At 38.0% G+C, this 25,167-nt stretch overlaps 1 protein-coding gene across 1 annotated transcript; it reads right to left on the reverse strand.

The window, feature by feature from the left end:
- Window positions 1–3,758: 3,758 nt before the first annotated feature.
- On the reverse strand, window positions 3,759–24,851 carry LOC114454391 (probable enoyl-CoA hydratase). Its single transcript, XM_028434834.1, has 7 exons — window positions 24,585–24,851; window positions 23,679–23,843; window positions 19,567–19,664; window positions 16,862–17,006; window positions 7,124–7,273; window positions 5,922–6,037; window positions 3,759–3,907 (listed from the first exon to the last, which is right to left on the reverse strand). Exons 1-7 carry the CDS (start codon window positions 24,694–24,696, stop codon window positions 3,794–3,796), a joined length of 900 nt encoding a protein of 299 aa, XP_028290635.1. The 5' UTR covers window positions 24,697–24,851; the 3' UTR covers window positions 3,759–3,793.
- Between the last annotated feature and the right edge of the window lie 316 nt (window positions 24,852–25,167).

Raw genomic sequence — 25,167 nt, forward strand, 5'->3', positions numbered from 1 at the left:
GTGATTGATAACTAGCATTCTACGAGCCAGGTCTGACTCCTAAAGCCTCCTGTAATGATGCTTTAAAGTGAACGAAGATAAACTTCAAACAAGCTATCAATACAATGCTGATAATACCTCCTCCGCTCCAGTAGCTGGCGCTATGACGCCTGTTACCAACCTTGCTAATCTTTGCAGAACTAAAACATCTCAGCGCTTACATTGTGTCCTGAACAACAGCACCGCATCTTATTTAAGGGTGCATTCACACCAATAGGTCCGAGAGAGATTAAAATGCTAAATGATTTGTTTGCTGGGGTAGTCTGCCTTGTTTGGGCGATGTGAACACGCAAACAAAGTTGAGAGCGAATCAAACAAGTGAATTCTAGAGCGATTGTTTTTGTGGGTCTCAGAGCCTTTCCAATCAAACCCTAGAGCGATTAGGAGAGTCGTGAACATAACCGCTCCGGAGCGGAACAAACACAGGAAGTATCTGCGATGACGTAGAGTGCACGGCATTGTGGGTGATCAATAGAGCCAGCGACGGCGCAAAACAGGGCTTTAAAACCACCAAAAGCACAACTTGTTGCTGCATTGTTGAATGTTGTGAAAGAACAGTCACCAATAAATGTGCGTGTGTAGCATTTTACATCAGCAAATTTAACCCAGAATTGTCTTTCTGGTCTGACTTCTGGTCAACATTTTAAGAAACACTATTGATAAATGAGTTTTGGTCCATATCGCCTAGCCCGTGGTCAAAAATGAGGGGAATTGAGGCAAACGCTTTAAACTATGACCTTTCCAAATCGTACGTTCCCCTACAAATAATTGAACATATTCTTCAATTCTTCATAATAATAAAACACTGAAAAATCTTCCCATTCCCACCAGGGCTGAGGAGCAGTGCAGCCATTACTTCAAAGTAAACATGGGAAACCTTCTCGTTGTGAGGTGACAGTGCAAACCGCGGCTCCTTTTACTGAATTAGTAGCTCACTCCTGATTTAAAACACACACATTCAGTGGTTAAACTGTAAGTTTACATGAGACCAACCGCTTCTTTCCTGATGCTTTATTGACTGTAACCCTGAGCACAGAAACGGGGGAAATAGTCGCGTTCGGAATAAAACTATGGAAGGAAACGGCTCATTTTTGCCGACCCACATGAGTCATCGCAGGGAAACAAAACGGCACGTTTGAAAACACTTCTAGAAACATTCATCTTTTGTGTCACTCAAAAGCCACGCAACCTTTTCTCGCCGTGCCACAACAACCCCTCTGTACAAAAGCTGACAGGGAATTAAAAAGCACTTGAAAAGTGCATTTTTACAGTTGTACGCAAGTGTGTGTGCACCCCTTGAGGCAGAGCAGGTGGCATGTGTGCATATGTGTGTGTGTGTGTATTGAAATAAGAGGGAGGAGGCAACAATAAATAGAAGTTCTGTGTCCTGTCATCACACTGTCTAGACAGGACACCTCCTAGACCTAATGAGGTCTTTGTCTGTTTGTCTGTATCTCTCTCACACACACACACGCACACACACACACACACACACCTATTACTTCAGTTCCAGTTCTTCCAATGAGTTCTTTGTGGTTTAAAAAGGTGAGCGAGTCGTTGGTGAAACAGGGAGTACATCAGGCGTGTTTCCTGCTGAAGAAAGCACACACGGTCTCATCAACACACACAGAATTACAGGGAAACGCTCGTTCGGCCAAGCTGAGAGATGCTTACCATACGTCAGGCACAGATAAGTGCAGAATGTTCTGCAGTAGTTACACACGTGCACTGTGTTTGTCATTGTTGATCTCCCAAATCCATTCATTCTGTTTTTGATTCATTGAGTGGTTCTATTGTCTGACATGCTTTAGAAGTAGTGTTGATGTTTTCTAACATATTGTTCTAGATTATAGTTTCTATGTAACCACAAGGACCACCTTCAAATGTGAACTTTTGAGTTCTAGTGCGACATTGTTGTTTAATCAGTTTCAACATGAGCGCCAAATCTCCTCTTTGTCAGATTGAATCATTGATCCTGATTATGGTGCCTTGATCATTCACACTTTAAAGGCTTGGAAGAAATTTATATCCATATTAATAACAATTGACCCTTACGACTGACGTAACGGCACATTGACCCAGCGCCATGTTGGAAGATGACGGCCCTATAGGGATGCACCTGCGTGGGTGTGTTTACTTGATTACCATAGTTATTTTTTGACTTATTGAAAGCAGCCCAGGTGCTAAACAATTGTCGAAGGTCGTCTCCATTTGGCCTCAATATGTCGGAGGTCATGGATTATGTTGACACTCTACCAGAAGCTGAGAAAAGTCGGTACAAGGAAAAACTGGGTCCGATTGGCTGGAATGACCCCTACAACGTTCCTGTTGACAACTTAATGGAATGAAGATGTCTCTTATTTCCCGGGAGTGACTTATCCTGACATTGTGAACTACCTCGTCTTTACATCTAGCTCAGACACAATGGACCACATGAAAAGTTTCAAGGGACTGGAAGTTTACAATTACCAGATTGTTTGTGGCTGGATTTGTGAAGTAGCTGCTTTTATTCATATTGGACTCCATGTGGTGTAAGTAGGCAAATTTTTCATAATTAATCTGTAACATGAGTGTGCAATGCTTGTTTTTCAGAATCTGAGCTATTTTATTGATGACATAAATGTGTGAAAAATAGATCTGCACACTTGGATCAATGCAAATAAAACAATTTAGTTAATTTAGTTGATTTCCTGAAGAAAGACTTGTGTACTCCAGTCTCAGCCGTGTTAGAACATTTAAACACAGCGCAAAAGTTTACCATCACTGTGGGCTCTCTGCGTGACCTGTGAGGTCATATGGCATGGGTCTATACAGTAGGTTCAAATGTATGAGCACCCTCATTTTTTGGGAAAAATCGCAATGAAATGCGCAATCCAGATCCGATTTGGATGAAACTTGGTGGCATAATTGAGGAAACAACTCAACATAAGTGGCTCAAACTTCATAAAGATCAGTTAATTATGAATATGAATTTTTGAAATTCTGTCAATGATGTGATGGAATCTTGGATGGAATTGAATCTTCCATGGCCTATAGTGTATCTTTGGTAAACAATAAATAAATAAATAAAATTAATCACTTTTGACCTAATCCTAAAAAATAAATGCCAGCAAGTATACAGTATTACCTCCTTGGTGAAGGTAATAAAGTCCCTAAATATACTAATTACAGAGCTTGTTTCTTCTCATGCATTTAATGTTAGTTTCTGGATGTTGTTTAGCAGAAAACAGTAAATCACATTGCGTGTGCTACATTCATCTATTCGCCCAGATTCCATATTCATTAGAGGTAAACATACTTAGTACATTGCTGGTGGTATTTTGCACATTTGATGAGTTCCTTGTTGCGTGGTGCAACTGCAACATGTGTAAAGTTTAAAGCGCACGTTTTTATACACGCAAACCTTAAAGAAATCAGGCACTAAGAGTTACATTTTCTTAAGTAATAAAATTCTCTGAAAACTAATTATTTTACCTGTGACTGCTTCCTCTTTAAAACCTTGACACAATATAACAGATTTGGACCAACCTGATAATTATTCACCATGTGCAAAGCTTTATCTTTTTATGAACTGTTTACTTTATACAACAAAAGAATTGATAACATGAAGAAATATGGAAATACTTTAACACATGTTGAATGAAAGTACATTTAAGGAACACTGATATTTCTTCAATGAACTCAAGATCAAAAACTATTTCATAATTAGTGTATGTGTTTGTGTGTGATCACAGATCATTAGTCCTCTGCCTGTTTAATCCTTAGAGAACGTTCCTCCTTTTCCCTCTCCCATGCTGAATCGGACTGCACCGGCTACGGCCTCCGCCTCGATGACAGGTGCTCCGTGGTCCACTTCATACTGCATCGCCTGAACACGGAACAGAGCTGTACGACTGATACTGAACTATAGTGATGGCAATGAACATTGAAAATAACACTTTTGGTCCCAAATGCAACAGTGCATAAATGGCAAAAGCCTCGTCCACGCAGAAAAAGCTCTATAAGTAATGTACAAAAGTAGCAATTACAGATTTAAGTTTATTAATGTGCAAAACAGTTGAAACTCACTTGAACTTTGTCAAAACATTCAAGTTGGAATCATATATGAGTGATCATCAGTTAAAGACATAGTGTAGGCCTCAGAGATCAATAAATCAAAGATCATTTGCTTAAAAGCAAAGATTTAAAAAGTTAAAATTGCTGCTCGAACGTTTTTTTTCATTTCCACTGTAAATACTCTATTCATTGACATTGTTGGTAAGATTTTGTGCATTGCATTGTGGGATGTGGAGTCCCATATACTGATAGATAGAAGTGTTTTCACTTTATTCTTACTGTGATTTATTTTGTTTATTCACCACATGAGGAGAACAGTGATTGGCTTGACTCTATTTTTGTTCTAGTTTGTTCCTGGTATTCCAAGTGATATCACCTCTCTCTGCAAAACATTCAATTTTGGCTAGATTTGTTTTTTTCCGTGTAAGTTTCAAAATAAAAAAACATCTGCCACTGTTTTGCCTGTACTTTTGGTCCGTGAAAACACCAGAAGTCACTTTAGCAGTGATTTCGAGGGCAAAAACAAGAAATCACAGTATAAATAAAACCGCTTCTATGCATCCGTCAAAGACAGGGGTTCTCAACGTTGAGGTCAAGACCCCATTTGGGGTCGACAGACACAGGGAGGGGGTCACCTATTTTTGCTTATTTTTACCCTTTTTCTGCAACTTCACCAAACTTGCCATATTTTAACCTATTTACATCACATTTTCTTGACAGATTTTTCTCCTATTAATGCATTTTTGCTACATCACTGCAATTTCTGCCACTTCTCCACCAAATTTCAGTGCCTTTCCTGCACATACTGTATTTTCTACTTATAAACCCTTTCCACCACTTTTCCCACCTAATGTCACATATGTTGACCCATTATTGTCACTTTTAACCTTTTTTCATGATATTTCACACTCAGTTTTTGGCAATTCAACCACATTCTGTCATGCTCATTGTTTGATAATAATAATAATGAAACTTTTATTCATCACCATAGTGAAATTCTTCTCTGCATTTTACCCATTTTCCCCGAGGGGTAGCAGTGCCAGTTAAAACTAATTATTTCCACTTTTTAAATTACATTTTTGGAGTCACGGACTGAAACGGTTGCGAACTAGTTGTCTACGGGACTCCACATCCCATGATGCAATGTGCCAAACTTTTCCACCAATGCCAATAAGAGTGTTTACAGTGGAGATCAAAACAAACTTTCCAGTTGCAATTTCAACCTTTTAAATCTTTTTTTCCCAAGCTAATGATCCTTGATTTATTGATCAATGAGGCCAATACTATGAATGTATTTGATAAAAAATTATCGTCTCAAGCATCTTTAAAGAAAAACCATAAAAATTATGCAAAGTGGGAAGAAATGATGTAATCAATGTAATATGAGAGTCAGTTTTAACCCATAATCTTCTAAAGACTTAGATTAAACACCTCTAAACTAAAATATACTCATTTAAAAATATCCTTGCAAGTTGAATTATGGTAGTGGCTATCTGTACGATTGCCGTATCAATATACCAACATTCTGTCCGTACAGAGCGCCCCTATTTGGCCAGTTTAGGTCACGTGATAGGTCAGTCATTGGCCAGTTTACGTGACATGATTAGACTAAACCTTACCCTAAACCTAACCCTAACCGTAAAAATTGTTGCAATATTGGGTTAAAACCTAACCCTAACCCTAAACCTAATCCTAAAACACTACGTACAGTGCTTGTACTTCGGTAACCATACCAGTAGCACTGGGGGTTGTCTGTAGGGAAACCGTACAAATAGACACTTTCTTGAATTATGGGTAATAGAAACCTGTGGAACATTCAGCTGTACCTGTGTGAAGGACTGAGCATCATAGCAGCTGTAGATGGCTGAGGATCGATCGGCACGCAGACACTGTTGAGGGAAAGAGCTGATCTGCTCCGCTAGCTCCAGAGCAACCTGCAGAGCTGCAACATGAAACAGGAAGGAGCATTTGTGCTTATTCATGCACTTGCACATGCATGGACACACACAATAACTAAAGTATCACTGCGTTACATGCTTTATCAATGCCGTGCTGGTCTTTATCTGCTCTATCCAACTCAGAGTCAATGTAACTCTTTAAACTTATGTTGGAAAAACCAAATAACTGAGAAACTCACGCAGGGTTTGAAGATCTGTTTTGTTCCTCTGTTCCAACAGATCAGTACATGAGACACAACTTCCCTAACACAGCAATTTCTGATTTCCTCTTCCACTGTTTGTCTGTGCTGTGGGCTGCTGATCAAGTTTCCTTGAAAAATTATAGCTAATCTTCTTCTCACATCAGTGGAAAAAGGGAGAACCAGCACGCGAAGAGGCTTTTTAGGGGAGTTAGAGGTTCAGATGAGTTTGTGCATTAATAAAACACAATTGATTATGTATTGATTAATCCAGCGTATGTGTCTAGGGTTAAGGGGAGAGGTAGATATCGCTGATGAAGCCAAATAAAACAAACTCAATGGTAAACTTCATTCAAATCAATTGCCCTTTAATACAATGCACGCTACGAAAAACCAGAACACCTGCACGGCCTGGCTCATTACACTGCACGACCATTTATTCAAATCATGTCTTCATTTGGAAACCGGACTTTCTTTTTCATGTCAGAAAAACATCTGTGTCAATAAATCACAAAACCAGTAATTTGAAAAAATAGTTTTAACCACAAAGAAAATGGATGGATGGATGGATGGATGGTTGCATGCGTGAAAGGATAGATGAATGGATAGATGGATGGGTGGATGGATACTGGATGAACAGATGATGCATGGATGGATAGATGGATGGATGGATGGATGAATGAATAGATGCATGCGTAGAAGGATGGATGGATGGATGAATAATGGATGAACAGATGATGCATGGATGAATAGATGGATGAATGGATAGATGCTTGCGTGGAAGGATAGATAGATGGATGGGTGATGGATAGATGGATGCATGGATGGATGATAGATGGATGGATAGATGGCTGCATGGAAGTATAGATGGATGCATGGATGGATGGATACCTTGACCGTCAGGAACGATTCGATTGGCCAGTCCATAAGCCAACGCCTCCTGTGCTCCGATTGGTCGTCCAGTCAGAATCAAGTCGAGGGCTCTGGATAGACCAATGAGACGTGGTAATCGCACCGTGCCACCATCTATCAGGGGAACGCCTTGAAAACCATCAGACTTTAAGTGAGAATAACAGGAAGGCAACTATGTTATAATCACCAAACATAAGATACATATAGATCAGCCTTTTACATTAGGACAACAGATAAGAGTGGGGAATAGTGCAATCTGAGTATTTAATACAAGAAACAACAAAATAGTTGGTGTTTGTTGTTATTTTGTATATGTTTTTTGGGAATCACTTTGTGTATTTTTGTTGTGGTTTCTTTTTTAGGGGTCATTATGTTTGTTTTGTGGACTTTTGTCTTCATTTTATGTATTTCATTGTAATTTTCTACACTTTTGCAGTCATTTTGTTGGTTTTTGTTGGCATTTTGTGTATTATTGTTGTGGTTTTGGTCTTGGTGGTCATTCTGTTTTGTGTACTTGTCGTCTTTTTGTGCGTTTTTCTTTTTTTAGTCTTCTTTGAGAACATTTGTCTATTTTTGTTCCAATTTTTAGTGTGATTGTCTTTATTTTTTGTGTGTTCGTCTTGTGTGTTTTTGAAGTCATTCTGTATAGTTTTGCCGTTTTGTGTGATGTAAGTAATTTTGTGCATTTCTGTTGTCATTTTCAAAACTTTGGCAGTCATTTTGTTGGTTTTTGTTAAATATCAGGCACTAGGTAAACCAAGAAGAGGCAAAAAAAGGGGCAAAGTCTGTTGGGAATTCTGAGAAAAAATTTAAAAAAAAAAAAACCTTGTGCATATTAAATCTAAACTAATGTGTGAGTGTGAGCTACTGAAGCTGTTGACATCTTTTTCCTGCTAGGTATTGAAACAATTTTACTGCTCGACCCAAACGTTGCCCTCTAGGTGAATTTCAACCATTGCATTTCTCAATCTCACAGGACACATTCGCATTATTTCCGTCCACGGGGGACAGAGAGAGGGAAAGAAGCTTCTGGCATCTCTCCTAATTTCCAAACAGCACCAGCTGCAACTGGCACGCTTCCTACCGTTCCCTTCTCCCCAGCTCCTCGCCACAATCCCGACTCCGTACCTCCTCCAAGTCGCTGATTCTGTTTGACCGCCTCTTATTGAGAGCACATGTGTCCAACATGTTTTCATAACCCCAAATCAACATTTCTTTCTCTCCCATACCTCCCCTTCTCATTCATAACGTGATCCTATTCATACTACGGTGGGCTCGCCTCTCTTTCTGCGTCGTTCAAATAAATTCAGCTGGAATACATGGAATACCAGTGTTAATACATGTGTGACCAATCCAGGGGCCGGCTTCAGGTTCAGACAGAAGATTGTGATTAGGCAGGAGGAGAAGGAGGAGGGTGTGATTTCTGTCTGCAAGTGCAACATTTCACTCAAATTTTAAATAATCCCACATTACAGGATTCTCCAGAAATGTAAATTACAGACTGGACGGCTCAGAAACAATAAAAACAATTTCAGAAATTGAAAAGTACTAACTTAGATCTACAGGAGTGGAACATGTGAGGAGTCTTTTTATTTATCAGAACTGATCACCTGAAAGTGTTTTCAGTTAGGATTTATCTTAGTGGAGTTTTGCACCACTTTGATCTGCAGATAATTACTTGAAAAGGACATTCAGATGTATAAATTTGAACCACGTTCATACAGGAGATCAGGTGATGGGAATATAGAACCCTCCATAGAAAACAGGATAAAGACCAAGATAAAGCCGACATGGGCTGTGTTCCAAATGTCATACTAACGTACTACTCATACTGAGTCTGTCGTTGTAGGTTCTAAATGCATCTTGGGAAACTTGGAAGTATACTTCAGTGGGAACGGTCACCATACAAATCATCCTAACTATACTTATAGAATATATATAGACAGTATACACTAATTTAGTTTGTAGTGCATATTACGGAGTGCGACATTTCGAACACAGCCTCTGTAGCAGGGAAAAAACATACACGACCATATATACAGTATATATAGTCAGCATTTGCACAAGTTTGTTCACAATTGAATATCAATCAACTACTGTTTAAATCCTTCAAATGAATTAATCATTTCACTTCTATTTTAATCTAAAACTGAATCAAACATGCCTTAATTTTTCCAATTCTTAAAAAAATTTTGTCCTACTTTACAGAACCAAACTTGTCACACAGTTAAAAGTCCCATGTCATGCTTTTTTTTCACCCATCTCATTTGTTCTAAGAACCCCAAAACATAGTATTTGAGGTTTATTTTCCCAAACTCGCCTGTTTTCCAGAGTTTTAGCCTCTGAAAAGTAACTTTCTGAGCAACTCTACACAAACAAGCTGATTTGTGGCCTACTTATGCATATTCATGAGTGGGTGTGTCTATAGACGGGACACTGACTTCCTCTCCCCGCACGGTGATTTAGGGCCAGAGGACGGCCCGCCCTCCTCCCACCTACTCCGTAGCCGAGCTCATGTTGCTTTATAAACACGAGACAGAGCGTGGGGGCGGGGCGTTCACCGGTACATACATAGACTGTAGAAACCAATCACGGCAGAGAGCTTCCTGGAGGCGGGGCTTCTCCAGCTCAATGCCGTGTCAAATTAGTCGTCAAAGTGGAAACGTGTCATCAAATTGGAGCAAGGTGTTTGGGCTCACCCTGCAGTAAGAAAGGAGCAAATCACCCTCTAACTAATGATGGAGGGAATCAATAAAAAAAAAAACACTGTGCATGAAGCCCACATAGCACTTTTATGATGTTTAAAGCACAGAAAAGTACACATTTAAAATCATCTGTGTTTGTAATGCACATTTTCTTCATATATTCATGCTTAATTCAAGGAAAAATATATTTGTTTGGCACAACTGTACAGTGAAAAATTAAAAAAAAAAAAAAAACAGAAGCAATAATGGTCAATTCATTTTTTTTAAAGCAAAATAAAGTATTCATTTGTTCACTACATTAGCCATGGAGAAATGTGATTACTACCAGCACTAAAGTCCAACGTGTGTGTCCTGTCCAGCACTATCAGCTTTGATTGCAGGAACGGCGTCGACACAGGAAGACAATGAGAGGGTCTGGAACCAGCAACCACAATGAAAAGAGGCAGAGGAAGACAACGCTTCACTCAAAGAGAAGCAGATAAGATGGTTCAACCTTCAATCTGCTGTTGGCACCACCGCTATCTGCTTCCGGAAGGATCTACCACCTCCCACTCCCCCTCATCCTCCTCGCTCTCTGATATTCCCGTCTCTGATGTGTCCTCTTTGACAGACCTGCGCTTTGTCCCACATGAAGGAGAGCGAGTCGAGGGCTTTTGGCGAGCGGCCCCTTGAAGAAACTCCAAAAATATGTGTTGCTTACGAGAGTCAGACAAAAGGAAACATTTGGAAGTGATCCTGACAAACACAATCAGTAAGAATTGTTACAGGTCACAGCCTAAGACTTGAAGGAAGTAAGGGCCACAATGACTAAAAATAAGATGTTCTAATGACTAGTTACAGACAAACAATAATCAGATCAAAAAAACAAAAGAGACTGGTGGACAAACGATGGGTCAACCTGGCAGTGGGTCGAAAACACAGAGCATTCATCTAAATCAGTGGTTAGCAAACTGGTGGTCGCACTAGAACGGCCTTACTAGCGGAAGCCAAAGCATAAGCTAACGCCACACAGTTAGTCCTGATGGGCAATGACAAACCAAACCAACATACACAGTGCTACAGCATTACAAAAGTAGCACTGGCTAACAGTGTTAGCGTGTGAGTCTGGGACAGGCAGCTTCCATGAGCATGAAAAAAAGTTTGATTGACATATATTTGGGCGAAATTCTAATTAGGGGCACATTTGGGAAAAAATATGTCCAGGCCAGATACTTTTTAACACACTGAAAATATCAAGTGTGCATTGCTTAATAAAATCCTAGCTTTCTAGTTCCGCTAGTTTCTTGTAACGCAGGTTTGATTGACAATTTCCACAACTTTTCATCAGTTTTCTATTTCCTATCATCAACTGTATCCATGGAAATCCAAGAATAACTTTTTGATGTCAATTTTTAAAAAGGCAATGGAGGACATTAGGTGTTACAACCATGGAGTTGTATCTCAGTGTGCGGTGGCTGTGACCAACTTTCATGTTGTCCACTCCACTCCGTTACCACAACAAAGTAACGGAGTAGAAAGACATTCAACCCCATGTTAAGCAAACCTTTAAATTCCATGATTTTCAACACTCCAAATGTAAATTTCACAAATATATTATATCAGATGACACAGATTACTGATTGTTTTAAGCTATAAAAAGACTGCAAAGTGTTGTTCACACCATATTTTGGATGTAATTCAATCCACAAACATAAAAACCCATCAAAAGAAGTGTCATTATATTGGTAGAAAATCCCAAAGAAGGTGAAATGATGGTGCGTTCAGCAGCATGAATAACTTAAGAAGAGTGTGAAACATGGCACACTCAGGTTTACTGGTTGGCTGGCTACTGGTTCTGCTGGCATGCTCACCACATCAAAGCACAATCCACTACAATGGCTTCCCATGAGGGTAATGTGATTAGGTTTGATGTGGATTAACGACTTCCGGATGATTCCGAGCTGAAAGGACACATGGACGGAAGCAGATCTTTAGTCACGAGTTAAGAATCAAAGCAAACCGGTCAGTTTGGGTTGGGTCATCGATGGGCGGCACACGATTAGCTTTTTAATAGCAGGTCTATTTAGATTGCAGAGTGACTTTTTACGAGACCACCAAGACTGCAAACAGGGATTTAATCGTCACAATAGCAGAGCAGCTTAATCCTAGTCCCTATGATTAGTTACCCAGGGCAAAACTTCTGCTGCTTCATCACCATGACAACAGCATGACATAATTATCAGTTTAACAACTAAAACATGATAAAAACGATATTTTATTTGAACACTAATTGGACTGTTTTTGAAAGAGTTGTTCAAATGTTGTTGGATATTTGTAGCTCATTCACACAGGAAGTGGCTCCCATTTTCACATTTAAATCAAATCATCCTAATTAGTGTTTTTATTACAGCCAGAGCGTCTCTCAGGCTGCTCTAGAAATTAGCTGGCAGTGAAATTAGATGCTCACATGTTTTTTGTTTCTGTGTATTATTACTTTTTAGTTAGTTATGAACACATATATTGTTTATTTTTACATTTTGTACTTAAGTTCATTTGTATTAGTCAGTACTCAACATTTTTTCACATGTATCTGTACTTTTACTTAAAGCTACTGGAGACGATAATTTTCTTTATCAAATAAAGACAATAAAAAAAAATCAAATATCAATCGCTGGGGGAAAATACTCAAAATACTGTGCTCTTATTGTCGGAAGAGTTTCGCGCATTGCATTGCGGGATGTGGAGTCCCATAGACGGATGCGCAAAAGTGTTATTACTGCATTCTTACTGTGAATTCTTGTGTTTGCACCCAGAAATTCAGCCAAAGTGATTTCTCCACACATTTCTGGTGTTTTCACTGAAACTTATGGCTAAACAATGGCGGATGTTTAGTTTGGGGTTTACATTGAAAGACCCAAATCCGACCGGCACTGAACTTCAATAGATCAAAGAGCAGACACATTATAGGGAGAAAAAAGAACAAAGGGCACAGACCGAGTGTGAGGTGGCCCAAAGCTGCAGATAGGAGAGAGTGGGAAGCAATTATGGGACGCAAGCTCGGGTTTGATTACCCTGTAGTTGGCCACCTTTGATGAGGGTGTCTAGTGGTAAAAAGGCTGAAACACCTCCTGATTTAAAGGAACACTATTGATGATGCGTCCCAAATCTACATCCTCCCATATCTGAGACACAGCTCCCATGCCAATCTCAAATGGTAAGTAAACCTCATGGGTTTAATATCAAAGGACGGTTTAACATTACGTCCTTTGCTTAATTATTCTATAATGTTCATCATAAGTCTTTGTTAAGCAGCCACAGGAAATAAGTAACTGGTCCTTAGGAAGGAAGGTCCACTCCATTTAATCTCCTTAATGGGTTGGTAGTGGCAAAACAATGTCGTCTTGGATATGCCGTTGGCATGCTGAAATTTTCCCCCTAGGAATCACTAAAACATCCCCTCTGTCTCATTTGCAGGGACATCCAATCTCTCTCCTGCTTCCTTTTGTAAATATTCACACTCACGCTAACACTAGCTCTGCTAATTTTCTGCCTATATTCTCATCTTGGAAGCAGCACTGCTCTCATCGTTCATGAGAGAGCCCGGCTGTTCAAAGGAATGTTGTTTTCTGAGGTAAGATGATGCAACCGCAGCACTAAGTCACTGCGATTCAATGAGCAGGTGTTTGAATTGGCTGATTCCAGTTTGGCTTCTGGACTGCATCTTGGCTCCAAACTAACATGTGGCTTCTTCTTTTTCAATCATCCAGATCGAGGTATCGTGGAAGGACTGAGTGCTGCCTTAGAGGGAATTTAAAATCACAACCACCTTGTCTAATTTTGGGAGTTTTTTTCACAAAGAAAGCATGAGTTTCTTCAGCTGACGAAACCAAAATAACAAAAAAAATTTTTAGTAAGCTCGTGGCTTTTCATTCAGAGCAGATTCCTGTGACGCAACCACCTCCTCCTTTTCATTTCCTCCGTTGTGGGGCAGAGGGGCCCCCAGACAGGAAGCCGCAAGTTTTGACGGCCAATCACGTGCTAGAGAGCTGTCAGATCGTTGCGGTTGCTATTGGCCCACATCAGAGCCGCACAGCGTTTTATAAAACTCCAAAGCCAACAGGGATTCCCTCGGGCTGCCGCTGCCATCTGCACCCGAGCAAAGAGCGGTTACAGGATTCAAACATTAAAGGGAAACAGTCGTCAAGAAACACAGGACCTTTAAATAAACTCTGCATCCCACAGAACATCGCAACGTTTAATGGTACGTAGGGGAAGTTTGGTTGGCCAAGCCTCATCTTTAAATGAACTAATAAATATCACCTCATTAAAATTCATTACAGTCCTTTAAAAAATCCCCACATTTAAACCATATCATCCACAGGCCTGAATGAGGCAATAGCTCAAAGAAAATAGTAAATGAATTAACCATTAAAAGCAAAGGCAGGCGGCAGGAAACAACTGCAACGTGTTGACAAACAAGCCTTCAGAAAGTGAGTAAATCACAAGAATTAATTACAGGGAGCAAAACGTGGGATTTATTAATTCCAGGCCAAGAAAAAAAGCTCATTTCCTCCTTCCAAACATAGCTGTGAGTTGATGAGGGTTTTCTGACCGCAGGCGTCAGATTAGCTGTGAGACCAACATGAGAAGGGTGGAGCTCAAATTATATCCTGAATATGTAGTCTTTTAAGTTATCATAATTCATTAGTAAGACCCTTAAATTAGTGTTTTGACACATGGAAAAAAAAATCTGTGCTTAATTACGCTTGCATGCATCTACTGTGTTAAACTTATACTCATAAGTTTATGAACGACGGTGTATAGAATATGTTTTTAAAATAACATTTTCTGGTTTACTTCTCTATCTCCCGCCATTGGAGAAAAACTAAGGAGCAGAATTAGGCATGTATTTATTAAATTAACTAATTCCAGCACGTTCAGTTTGTCTTCTTTTTTGAAATATGCTAAAGTTTTGTTTATTCAGACAACTTTTTTCAGGAAATTTACATCAAAAATTCCTGAAAAAGTGTGTCTGAATAAATTAAACCTTAACATATTATTAAATTAAGTACTATCTATAGAAATGCATATGATTTATTAATTACCACACCAGAGTTTTTTGAACAAAGACTCAGAAATGTGTAGTTTTATTAATATTTAACACATATTCTCTGTTATCTTGACATACATAAATAAATAGTGAATAAATGAATAAAAGTATTTGTGAACCAATGAAACAGATTAAACACATCTAAAAACAAAAAAACACAAAAAAAACAATCACTGAATGATTGAGAAAAATAACAAAACTTTTAGGGTAAATATTTCACCAATTTCCCCAGCGTATGTAAAATTATTATTATTAAAAAGTATTATTGTATCTTATATTAATTTATTTCATGAATGAGAGCCGTCACTGTGATTTGCGTCGCAATCCAGTGGTTCAGCATCGTTTTGAGCATCTCTGCGTGTTCAGGTTAGCCGGTAATCATTTTAACTGGGCATTAATGTTGCACTGCTGCGCTGGCACTACTGATTAATAACGACAGGAATGTAAAGGAATAGTTGTCTTGTGAATGATGGTTTCGTTGCATATTAGCAAAACACACACAGTGACTGAGAATCATTTTTTTTATGCTTTCACTGGAAATTTGCTTTTAGATGTGAAAAATGTTCGTCCGCATGCTTGTTTTTAATAAAAAAAACAGTTAAATATTGGCTACGATCAGCAGATGTGACGGTAGAAAGCATGTGCTGAAGTTGCTACCTAGCTTTCAAGCTAATTAGCTGCTCTACTGACAAAAATGTGATGTAAACACAAACATCCCCTATAAAGAAATCAAAGCACAACATCTGTATTTTCCAACACTGTGGTTGTATTTTCAGACCTCCAAATCCACAACAGCTACGTTCTTTGTGTGAAGATTAGCTGCTGTAAGTAGGCTATCAAGCAGCCTGTTTGAGAGGAAACATGGGGACATTAATAATATGTGGGCCCTGCAGTGGAAACCTGGCAGTCGGCTGCTTCCTCTTCTACTTATCAAGACTGGCCAGTGCTCTGCGGCCGTGGTGCTTAAAGGTCACGGTCACTGGTGTTATCTAGCTGAGACGCCATCCTTGGACGCAAGCAAGTGTAATGATAACAGAGGACGTAGTAACAAAGCCGAAAAATACAAAGGACGACGACTTTCCGGCAGCAGAAGGCGGATTGGAGACGTGTGCCGAGGAAAACAGATTCATAGGTGGAGGAAAGGGAAGCAGGGATATACATACAGTAATCCTAAAAATGTATACTGGCCATTGGATGAACTTAGGAGAAAAAGTATTGTTGTATAGACACGAGATAGAAACTAAGAATTTTTACCCTTTTTCTGCTCCTTTTAATGCCTTTTTTCCACTTTCAAGACATTTTCGACACTTATAAACCCTTTCCACCACTTTTCTACCTAATGTCGTATAAATTGGCCCATTCTTGTCACTCTTAACCTATTTTTACCATATTTCATTTTTACCAATTTAACCACATTCACAATTTTGTCATGTCCATTATTTGCCAGTTTAAACTAATTGTTCCCACTTTTTAAATTACATTTTTCCAACCCTCCTCCCCCATTTCTACCACTTTCAGTTTGTTTTGGGCCACTCGAATTTGCAACTTTTAACCAATTTCTGTGGTTTTAAAATCCCATTTCACCAGTTTTCCCTAGATTTTTAGTCAATTTTAAGATACCGTATTTTATTTCTGATTAAAACAAGGATTTACATCTTTAAAATGACTATCTACTAGAGCGCAAATCATAACAAACTTCCTGGATAACAGTGGATATTATTCAGATATATAAGTAAATGTGGTTATCACAGATTTATAGAACAATGGACCATCATTCTGCTGGCTTTATGGATGGGCCCCAAAAATCTCTCCTTTATTCCCCCTTATAGATGGCCCTGTCTCCAGATGACTGTTCAATGTTCATGTCTGTGTGTGACAATAAAACATATATTGTTATGGTTCTGTAACCATCCACAGACGTACCAAACCTGCGGTAGAACACTCCCATGACGGCGTTCTCCTCCACCACTCTCATGTCGGCCATCAGAGCCAGTTCCAGGCCTCCAGCCACAGCGAAACCACTCACTGCAGCAATCAGCGGCTTGGACAGCTGCAGACGTGACGGACCCTGGAGGGAGAACTCTACGTCAACAATGCCACAACATAAACTTTAGCAGAAAATAGTCAGAATGTCATTGTTCTATGACTTACAAGCAAATAATGGAAAATTTGAAATGATCAAAACTCTTTTTAACCACTGCTGGTCACATTTATACAATATGTAAAGATTATTTTTACACCATTAAAAAATAATAATAATAGTTTGAAAGGAATATGAAATGGCCACTGCAGACTGCCAATAAAAGCCTAAAACATATGTGGAAGAGACATTTTTCCATTTTTTTGCTTTTTTTAATCTTCACAGTAAACAGCTGTTTAAATAGGAAATGTGCAAAAACAATGAAAATAAGTTAGTAAACTGCATGTTATTCTTTACAGATTAAAATAGACCCACAGAGAGAGTTTTTTATCTGTTTTCAGACAGAGAAATTGTAAATTATTATCTAAGTGACTGGTTGTTAATAATCCATATCAGTGCATCACTAGCAAATAATTTTTCCAACTAGGCCTGGGCAATATATCTAGATTCAAGATATATCGAGATTTCTGATTTGGCGATATAGAAAATTACAATGTCGCCTATAACGATATATTATCTTAGTGGCTCTCCATGTAAATACACTTATCTATCTTTCTTTTTTCTTTTTATTTTGTATCTTGCACCACGAGAGTTGTCTCTTAATTTCGTTGTACTTTGTGTATAATGACCATAAAAGCATTCTATTCTATTCTATATTTTCATTTTATAGCTTATTTTGAAATAAAATACTTGTTTTCAGAGATTGGTGAGTGAGTCCTAACTCACACCTTCCCCTAAACCAGCCACCCTACAGAACTCACTCACATGTGCTGTCCAATAGAGGAGTAAAAGCAAAAATTGTCAAACATTGTGCAGATGTTTGTTAATAAATGTGCCTGTGTGGCATTTACATCAGCGAATTTAACCCAGAATTGTTTTTCTGGTAGGACTTTATTAAGTTAAAAATATCAAGATTTATGTTGTTTATCAACGTTTTTACAAAAAATATCTAGATATGAGTTTTGGTGCATATCGCCCAGCCCTATTTCCAACTGTGCGTGTAGCCTCTGTGTGTATCCTAGCACTCGTTGTTGATTTGGTTTATCTCCTGAAGAGGGATTCACATCCTAATTCATCTCTGAACTGTCAAACAAAAAGCAGACGGACGAGCCGAGCGCAGCTCCAACAAGGCTCTGTGTAACACAAAGCTATGATTTTCTGCACAGGAGGTCTCCTCCATCCAAGCGTCCAAACACACACAATCCAAACAGGCTCCATGGAGGCTTCACAGGGCAGCGTTTGTCTTATAATTCTCAGTCTGTCAAGTGAAGAAACACAACCACTGAAAATGTACACAACAACTTGGAGCACACTTTGGAAACATTTAGTTCTTTTAACCCAATGTAGAAAACTGGATCCACTTTGCCACAAGGTGGAAGATGACATGTTCTCTCTAAGCATCCCTCGAGGGATCAAATGCAATATTTAACATAAAACAGTGGTTCCCTACCTTTTCATTGTTTGACCTCATTTTTATATCACTCATTTCTGACTTTTTTTTTAATTCAAAATTAGTTTTCTGTTAAAAAAAAAAATCTTGGTTACAATGTGTTACAAATACAGAGTAGGCCAGTATTAGTGCACAAAGTGACAATATGTGCCAGCTCAGATTATTTTTATACTACATTTAACTTGAATTAGATTTATATTGAGAAAGTGAAAGTATAGAAATGCAATTGTTTGAAATTGTGTGTGGTGTTTTAATTTGAAGAAAAAAACAACAATTATTTAAGCTCTATGAGCTTTCTTCCTCTTCCTGCACTGTATACCTGTTTCTGTGATATTATGTATTGCGTTTTAATTGTACAAAATAAATAAATAAATGTAAAAATCTAATTTTAATGACTAATTTTTATTTTATTATATTATTAAATGGGATGTCCCGATACAACTTTTTCACTTCCGATATGATACCAATATTGCAGCCTTGAGTATTGGCCAATACTGATACGATATCATCGCGAATCATACATACTTTTATTAATTATTTTGTAGTGTGGAATATTTAAAAAGGCTTGATCAAGTGACGTTACTCAAACAAAGAACAATAGTCAACAATTCATGTTCACTTCAGTTATTTTTTACTGTCAGCATATGGTGGGAACAAAAACAACTAAAACTTATCAGAACGCTTATATCGGAGATTTTAGATGCAGTCCGATAAAATCCGATATTTGTTTTCTGGCTGATATCGGACCGATATCCGATATCAATATCGGATCAGGACACACCTAATTATTATTATTATTAGACATTTCAGGCGACCCATTTTTTTTTCGAGGTGACTCCACATGTAGTCACGATCCTAAGGTTGAAAAAAAAAAAATGTTATATTAATGATATATAGATTTCCCACCAGACCGGGTTTAATAATAGGTTTAGACTTGAAATGGACACACATCATAACATAATCAGAAACAGTCTCACCTCGCACTTAAGCTCACACACACACGCACACACACACACACACAACCTATGCATGGCTCACCATTGGACCAGGACCTTTTGTGACATCTTGCTCCAATTTAGGGGGAGAAGTTTGATTGGCCAGTGTCTTCAGATCATAACCAGCACAGAAATTCCCTCCTGGAAGAGACCACAAAATTACAAACTAACGCAGCAGGAAATATGAAGTAAGGAATGATTAGGGAGTGAAAAAAAACCAAACAAACATCTGCACTCTGGAAAGCAGCTCGTTTCAAGCTGGTCGACACACACGCACACGCACACACACACACTCTGTTTTTGTTGTCATATTGTCTATTTTTCTGTCATTTAGTATGTTTTTGAATTCATTGTGTATGTTTTGGTTGTGGTTTTGGGAGTCTATTTTGTATTTCTGTAGTCGTCGTGTGTGTTCTTCTGATACTTTTGTTGTCTTCTTGTGTGTTTGAGCCATTTTCTGTATTTTGTCATGTTTTAAGTAATTTATGTTTGGTTTTTTTGGAGTGTTTTATTATCATTTTTATATTTTTGGAGTGTATTTCATTGTAATTGTGTATTGTTGTTGTTCTTTTGTGTAATTTTGTTGTTCTTTTGTGTATTTTTGTTGTTCTTTTGTGTATTTTTGTTGTTCTTTTGTGTCATTTTTTGCATTTATTTTGGAAGCCGTATAAAATTAGTTAGAGGCTAGAGTTCCTCTTTTATCATTCATGCAGCCAAAAAGTAAAAAACCATCATTTTAAATTCATGGTTGTGCTTTGCGCTTTTATTTTGAATCCAACTGTTGGCCTGCTGCAACTTCCTTCTTTCACTTTATGTCATCACAAACCTACTTAAAAAAGTTGCTTAAAAACTAGCAACAAAAGCACAAATAAATTGATTTGGAGTTTTGTTTTGGGGCATTTGTTGACAGCTGAGAGGCTGTGGGACATCACATGATTCAATGACCTTATAAAGAGACATGGAGGAGATTTGGAGGGTTAATTAATGCTCATATTTAGTAAGATTGAGTTTTTATTCAACCTCAATTCCAAGATTAATGACGTTCTAACACCTAAAAACTGTTCATTCCTGCTCTGATCCTCAGGAGTTCATTGATACAGCTGCGCTGACAATTAGACCTGAAACACCCACAGAAATGTGAATCCCAAGCATTCCAAATATCCAAAATCCTGCTGAGAGCAATTATTCCCACAGAGGCTGGAAATCCAGAACGAGGAGAGCGATCGTGTTGGTGTTAATTTGGAAGAAATGGATTCCTCATGTTAGCAGAAACACAGAGAACCTCCCAGGGTGTCTTCTCATTCCTTAACCCAGACATAGGCAACTGGTGGTCCAGGGGACACAGGCAGCCTCGGCCCCACAATGTGAATGCACAAAATGTCTCCCAACACACTAAAAATGACAGGAAAACACACAAACGACAAAAACAATGCACAAAATGAGAGAAAAATATACTAAATGATACCAAAAACAAACATTGAAAACACAGGAAATGACATCAAAATTCAACAAAAATACATAAAAGGAAAGACACGTACAAAAAAGACAGGAAAACACAGACAGTAAAACACAGACAACAACAAAATCACACAAAATGACACCAAAACACACAAATGGCAACAAAAATACAAAAAAAAACACAAATGAAAACAAACAACAACAAAAATGCACAAAACGAGCGAAAAATACACTGAATGATAGCAAAAAACAAACAAAATCAATACCGCACAAAATGACACTAAAAAACACAAAACGTCACGAAAAAGAGAAATAAAGAAAAATACAAAAAGACAGTAGTAAAGTAAAACACACAGAAAACATGAAAAACACACACAAATAACAACTAAAGTGCAGAAAATTAGATTTTTTTCAAAAAACCTACATGATACCGCGCACACACACACACACACACACACACACACACACACACACACACACACACACACACACACACACACACACACACACACACACACACACACACACACACACACACACACACACACACACACACACACACACACACACACACAATGGGGGGGGCACATAATAACTGTAAATAACTGTAAATAACATGATTTTTAACAAGAACATACAAAACAACAACAAAAACATACAAAAAAAGTAAATAATACTGTTTGGATTGGTTAGAATCAAAATACTGACTTTTGATTCAATTTAAAATGCTCATGTGAATTCTCATTACGTGACCCTGAGATCAATCACATTTTTGTGGCCCCCATTGAGATAAAAGTTGTCCATTTGACTCTTCAACCTGATGAAGCTCAAAGGTTTAGTCACAACACTGCAACACCAGCTGTGGGAGGATTTAAATCACATTAAACACATTGTGGGAATGGCAGATTAGCCATTTAGGCGTAGAAAGCCCACAGTAACTGTACTGCTAATTTCTCTCTGACACACACACATGTATGCACACACACACGGTGAGGAACCAGAGGAATGATCAGCCATCATCTGGAGAAGCTTCAAACTCTTCAGTATAAAAACACAGATGAACAATCCCACAGGTTGGTTGATCATGGCTGAAGACATTATTTCCACTGAGGGATAGAGTTCACTCAGTGTGTGTGTGTGTGTGTGTGTGTGTGTGTGTGTGTGTGTGCTGATTGTTTTTAGAGGCATTAGGAGCTGCAGCAGTTCTTTGGATCTGGGTGGCTGACACAGTGCAGGCCACCTCACAGGTGTACGTGTGTGTGTTTTTTCACTCTGTGCTCCCTTCAGGCAGATCAAAAGAGTGAAAGAAGCCCAAAAAAGGCTAAAAACTGGAGAATCTGTCCAGTCACAACAAATGGAAACTTGCTTACGTTACAGTTCCTGCCCCTCTCTGTCTAATATTAAAAATTAAAGAGTCCTTCAGAAAGAAAAAAAGTATTAATGGTGAGGTTTTTTCACTTTTTCCACTGTCTCGCTAAAGTGTTTGTTTTGTTTTAGTGAACTTTTTATCACCTAATGTAGAATATGGGGTGTTTTTTAATAAGAAAATGAAATTTAGACAGAATGTGAAAGAAAACAACACTCTGTACAAACTGACTCCAAAACCACACAAAATATAGACGTGAATTCACAAAACAACTTGCATAATAGTACACAAAAGAACTCCAAATACACACATGACTCAAAAACACACAAAACAAGTCCATGAACACCCCAAAAAATGTCAAAAACACAGAGTAAGAATCCAAAGACACAGTAGGGGTGTCCTGATCCGATATTGTTATTGGATATCGGTCCGATATCAGTCTGAAAACAAATATCGGATATCGAATTCAAATTTCCGATTATTTATTTATTTATTCTTTTGCAATTCATTTATTTTTATTTTTTATTCAATTGTAGAATACTGTAGATATTATGTTAAAGGTTAAAATATATGTAACCAATTGGTTAATAACAAATGGGTCACTTTTTTCTCATACCTATTGTTGCTGACTAATGTTCTCTGTTTGAGTAACATCACTTGACAAGCCCTTTCTAACATTCCACACTACAAAATAAGTAATTATTATTTTTTTATTAAAAAAAATAAATAAAAATAATATAAATAAAAGTATGTATGATTCATGCTGATATTGTATCGGATCAATATCGGTATCGGCCGATACGCAAGGCTGCACGATCCGTATCATATCGGAAATGAAAAAGTTGAAGACTGAGACCCAAAAAACACATAAAACAAGTCCATAAACACCCCCACAATATCTAAAAACAACAGCATAAGAAACAAAAAACAACCAACGAGACTTCAAAAACAAACATGACTCCAAAAGCACACATGGAAACTTCAAAAACACATAAAACAAGTCCAAAGACATACAGTGAGACTCCGAAAACAAGAAACCCCAAAACAACTCCAAAAACACACTAAAGACTCTGACAATAAATAAAAAAAGACTAAAAATAGACAAAAGGTCTACACAAAAGGAGTCCAAAAATATCAGTTTACTCAGTTGGTAAATCAACTGCAACATGTGTTTGCATGGTATCAAGTTGTGTTTTATGTTGTGAGTAAATCAGGCCCCGAGTCTTTGGTGAACTACGACAAGCACTTGTGTCTGTATTTTTCAACAAGTACGCTACAATACGAAGACATGTAAAATCATATAATTACTGCAGATTGTTCCGTCTCCTAACCTTTCCCATACAGGACGGCCACATTTAACTGGGGGTCACTGTCGAAGGCCTTCAGCTCCTCCAGCAGACACAAGGCCGTCTCCTGGTTCACTGCATTACGCTGCTGGGGTCGGTTTATGGCAACAGTAAACACAGACCCCCTTCGTTCAGACACCACCGTCTGACCTGCAACCAGATGGAAATCAGTCTGTAGATAAAATCTGACATATTTACGTATGTATCATATCATTAATAACTACAGTCCATTTTATAAATAAACAATGTCAGAATTAAACCACTAAAAGAAGCAAATCACTGAAATACTCCAAAATAAAAACTTTCACTTCGTTATGAAAGAGATTCATTTATTTAGCAGAGGACCCTTTCACACAATAGATTGTACACATAATATTTAGGACCATTTAAGACAAAATGTGAAATTAAGCCATTCTTTAGGAAAGTAATGCTGAATTCTTGCATATTTATTACTACGGTAGCACGTTTGAGATGAAGAGCTGATAAGTAACTTCTGTAAGTATTTTTTTATTTAAGTTATTTATTATTTCTATATATATATATAGATTTTTTTTTTTTCAATTTTAACCTACTGTTATACGATTTCCCCAAATAAATTATTGGAAATGTAACATTTAAGTGAGTGACCTCTGTCATTGTTGTGTATTGTGTTGTGAATAATTTTAATATTAACATTTAATTACATTATTATTTAATATTTTAGTTTTTTTTGTTTGGTAACTTTTAAATATCAATATTCATATTAATCCATGTATCATTTGTAAATATCCAGAATAAATAAGAATGTTTAAATGAAAATCCAAAAATTAACATTCTGGTCTTGTGTGCGGCCTCTGCTGCCCCCTACCCTCATGGAGGTGTTACTGCATGTGTGACCTGAGTGCTGCTTACCTTTCTGTGCAGAGCTGCAGAACCTATTTGGTAAAAGCACCTTTCCAAACGTTTGTTTCCGACAGGAAGCCTTTAAAATTGACATTAAGGTCATACAGCGTGTTAATAACATTATTGTAAATAAAAACTACAATTACACACGTAAAAGGAAAAGCAGTGTGGCGTGTGTATTTTCTATGAAAACGAACCAAAAACAAACTCCACCGAAGCAGAAATAAATGAACTTTTCTGCGGAAGTTGGATTTCTCACACTTCCGCCAACACGACTGTGCAACATCGCTAAACGTCCCGGCGGAAACAAAACCCCGCCTCTCGGGCTCTGAGATGGTTCTTGGCGCATTGCAGGGGTAGAAATTACAAACGGACACCAGGGGGCAGGCGTGAGCTTTACTCTACATAGATATTCATAATAAAAACATTTCTTATACATACAGTATATATGTTGCTCAAGATTTCCTGCAACCAATGTTGCCAGATTAGACGATTTCAGGGAACCACCAGCCATACTTATGAATAAATTACACTAAAAGACACATTCGATGGACAATGTTAATTATCCTTCAAATATATTTTTAAAAGGCGA

The sequence above is a fragment of the Gouania willdenowi genome, chromosome 20 (genome assembly GCF_900634775.1).
Source record: "Gouania willdenowi chromosome 20, fGouWil2.1, whole genome shotgun sequence".
In the NCBI taxonomy this organism is placed as follows: Eukaryota; Metazoa; Chordata; class Actinopteri; order Blenniiformes; family Gobiesocidae; genus Gouania; species Gouania willdenowi.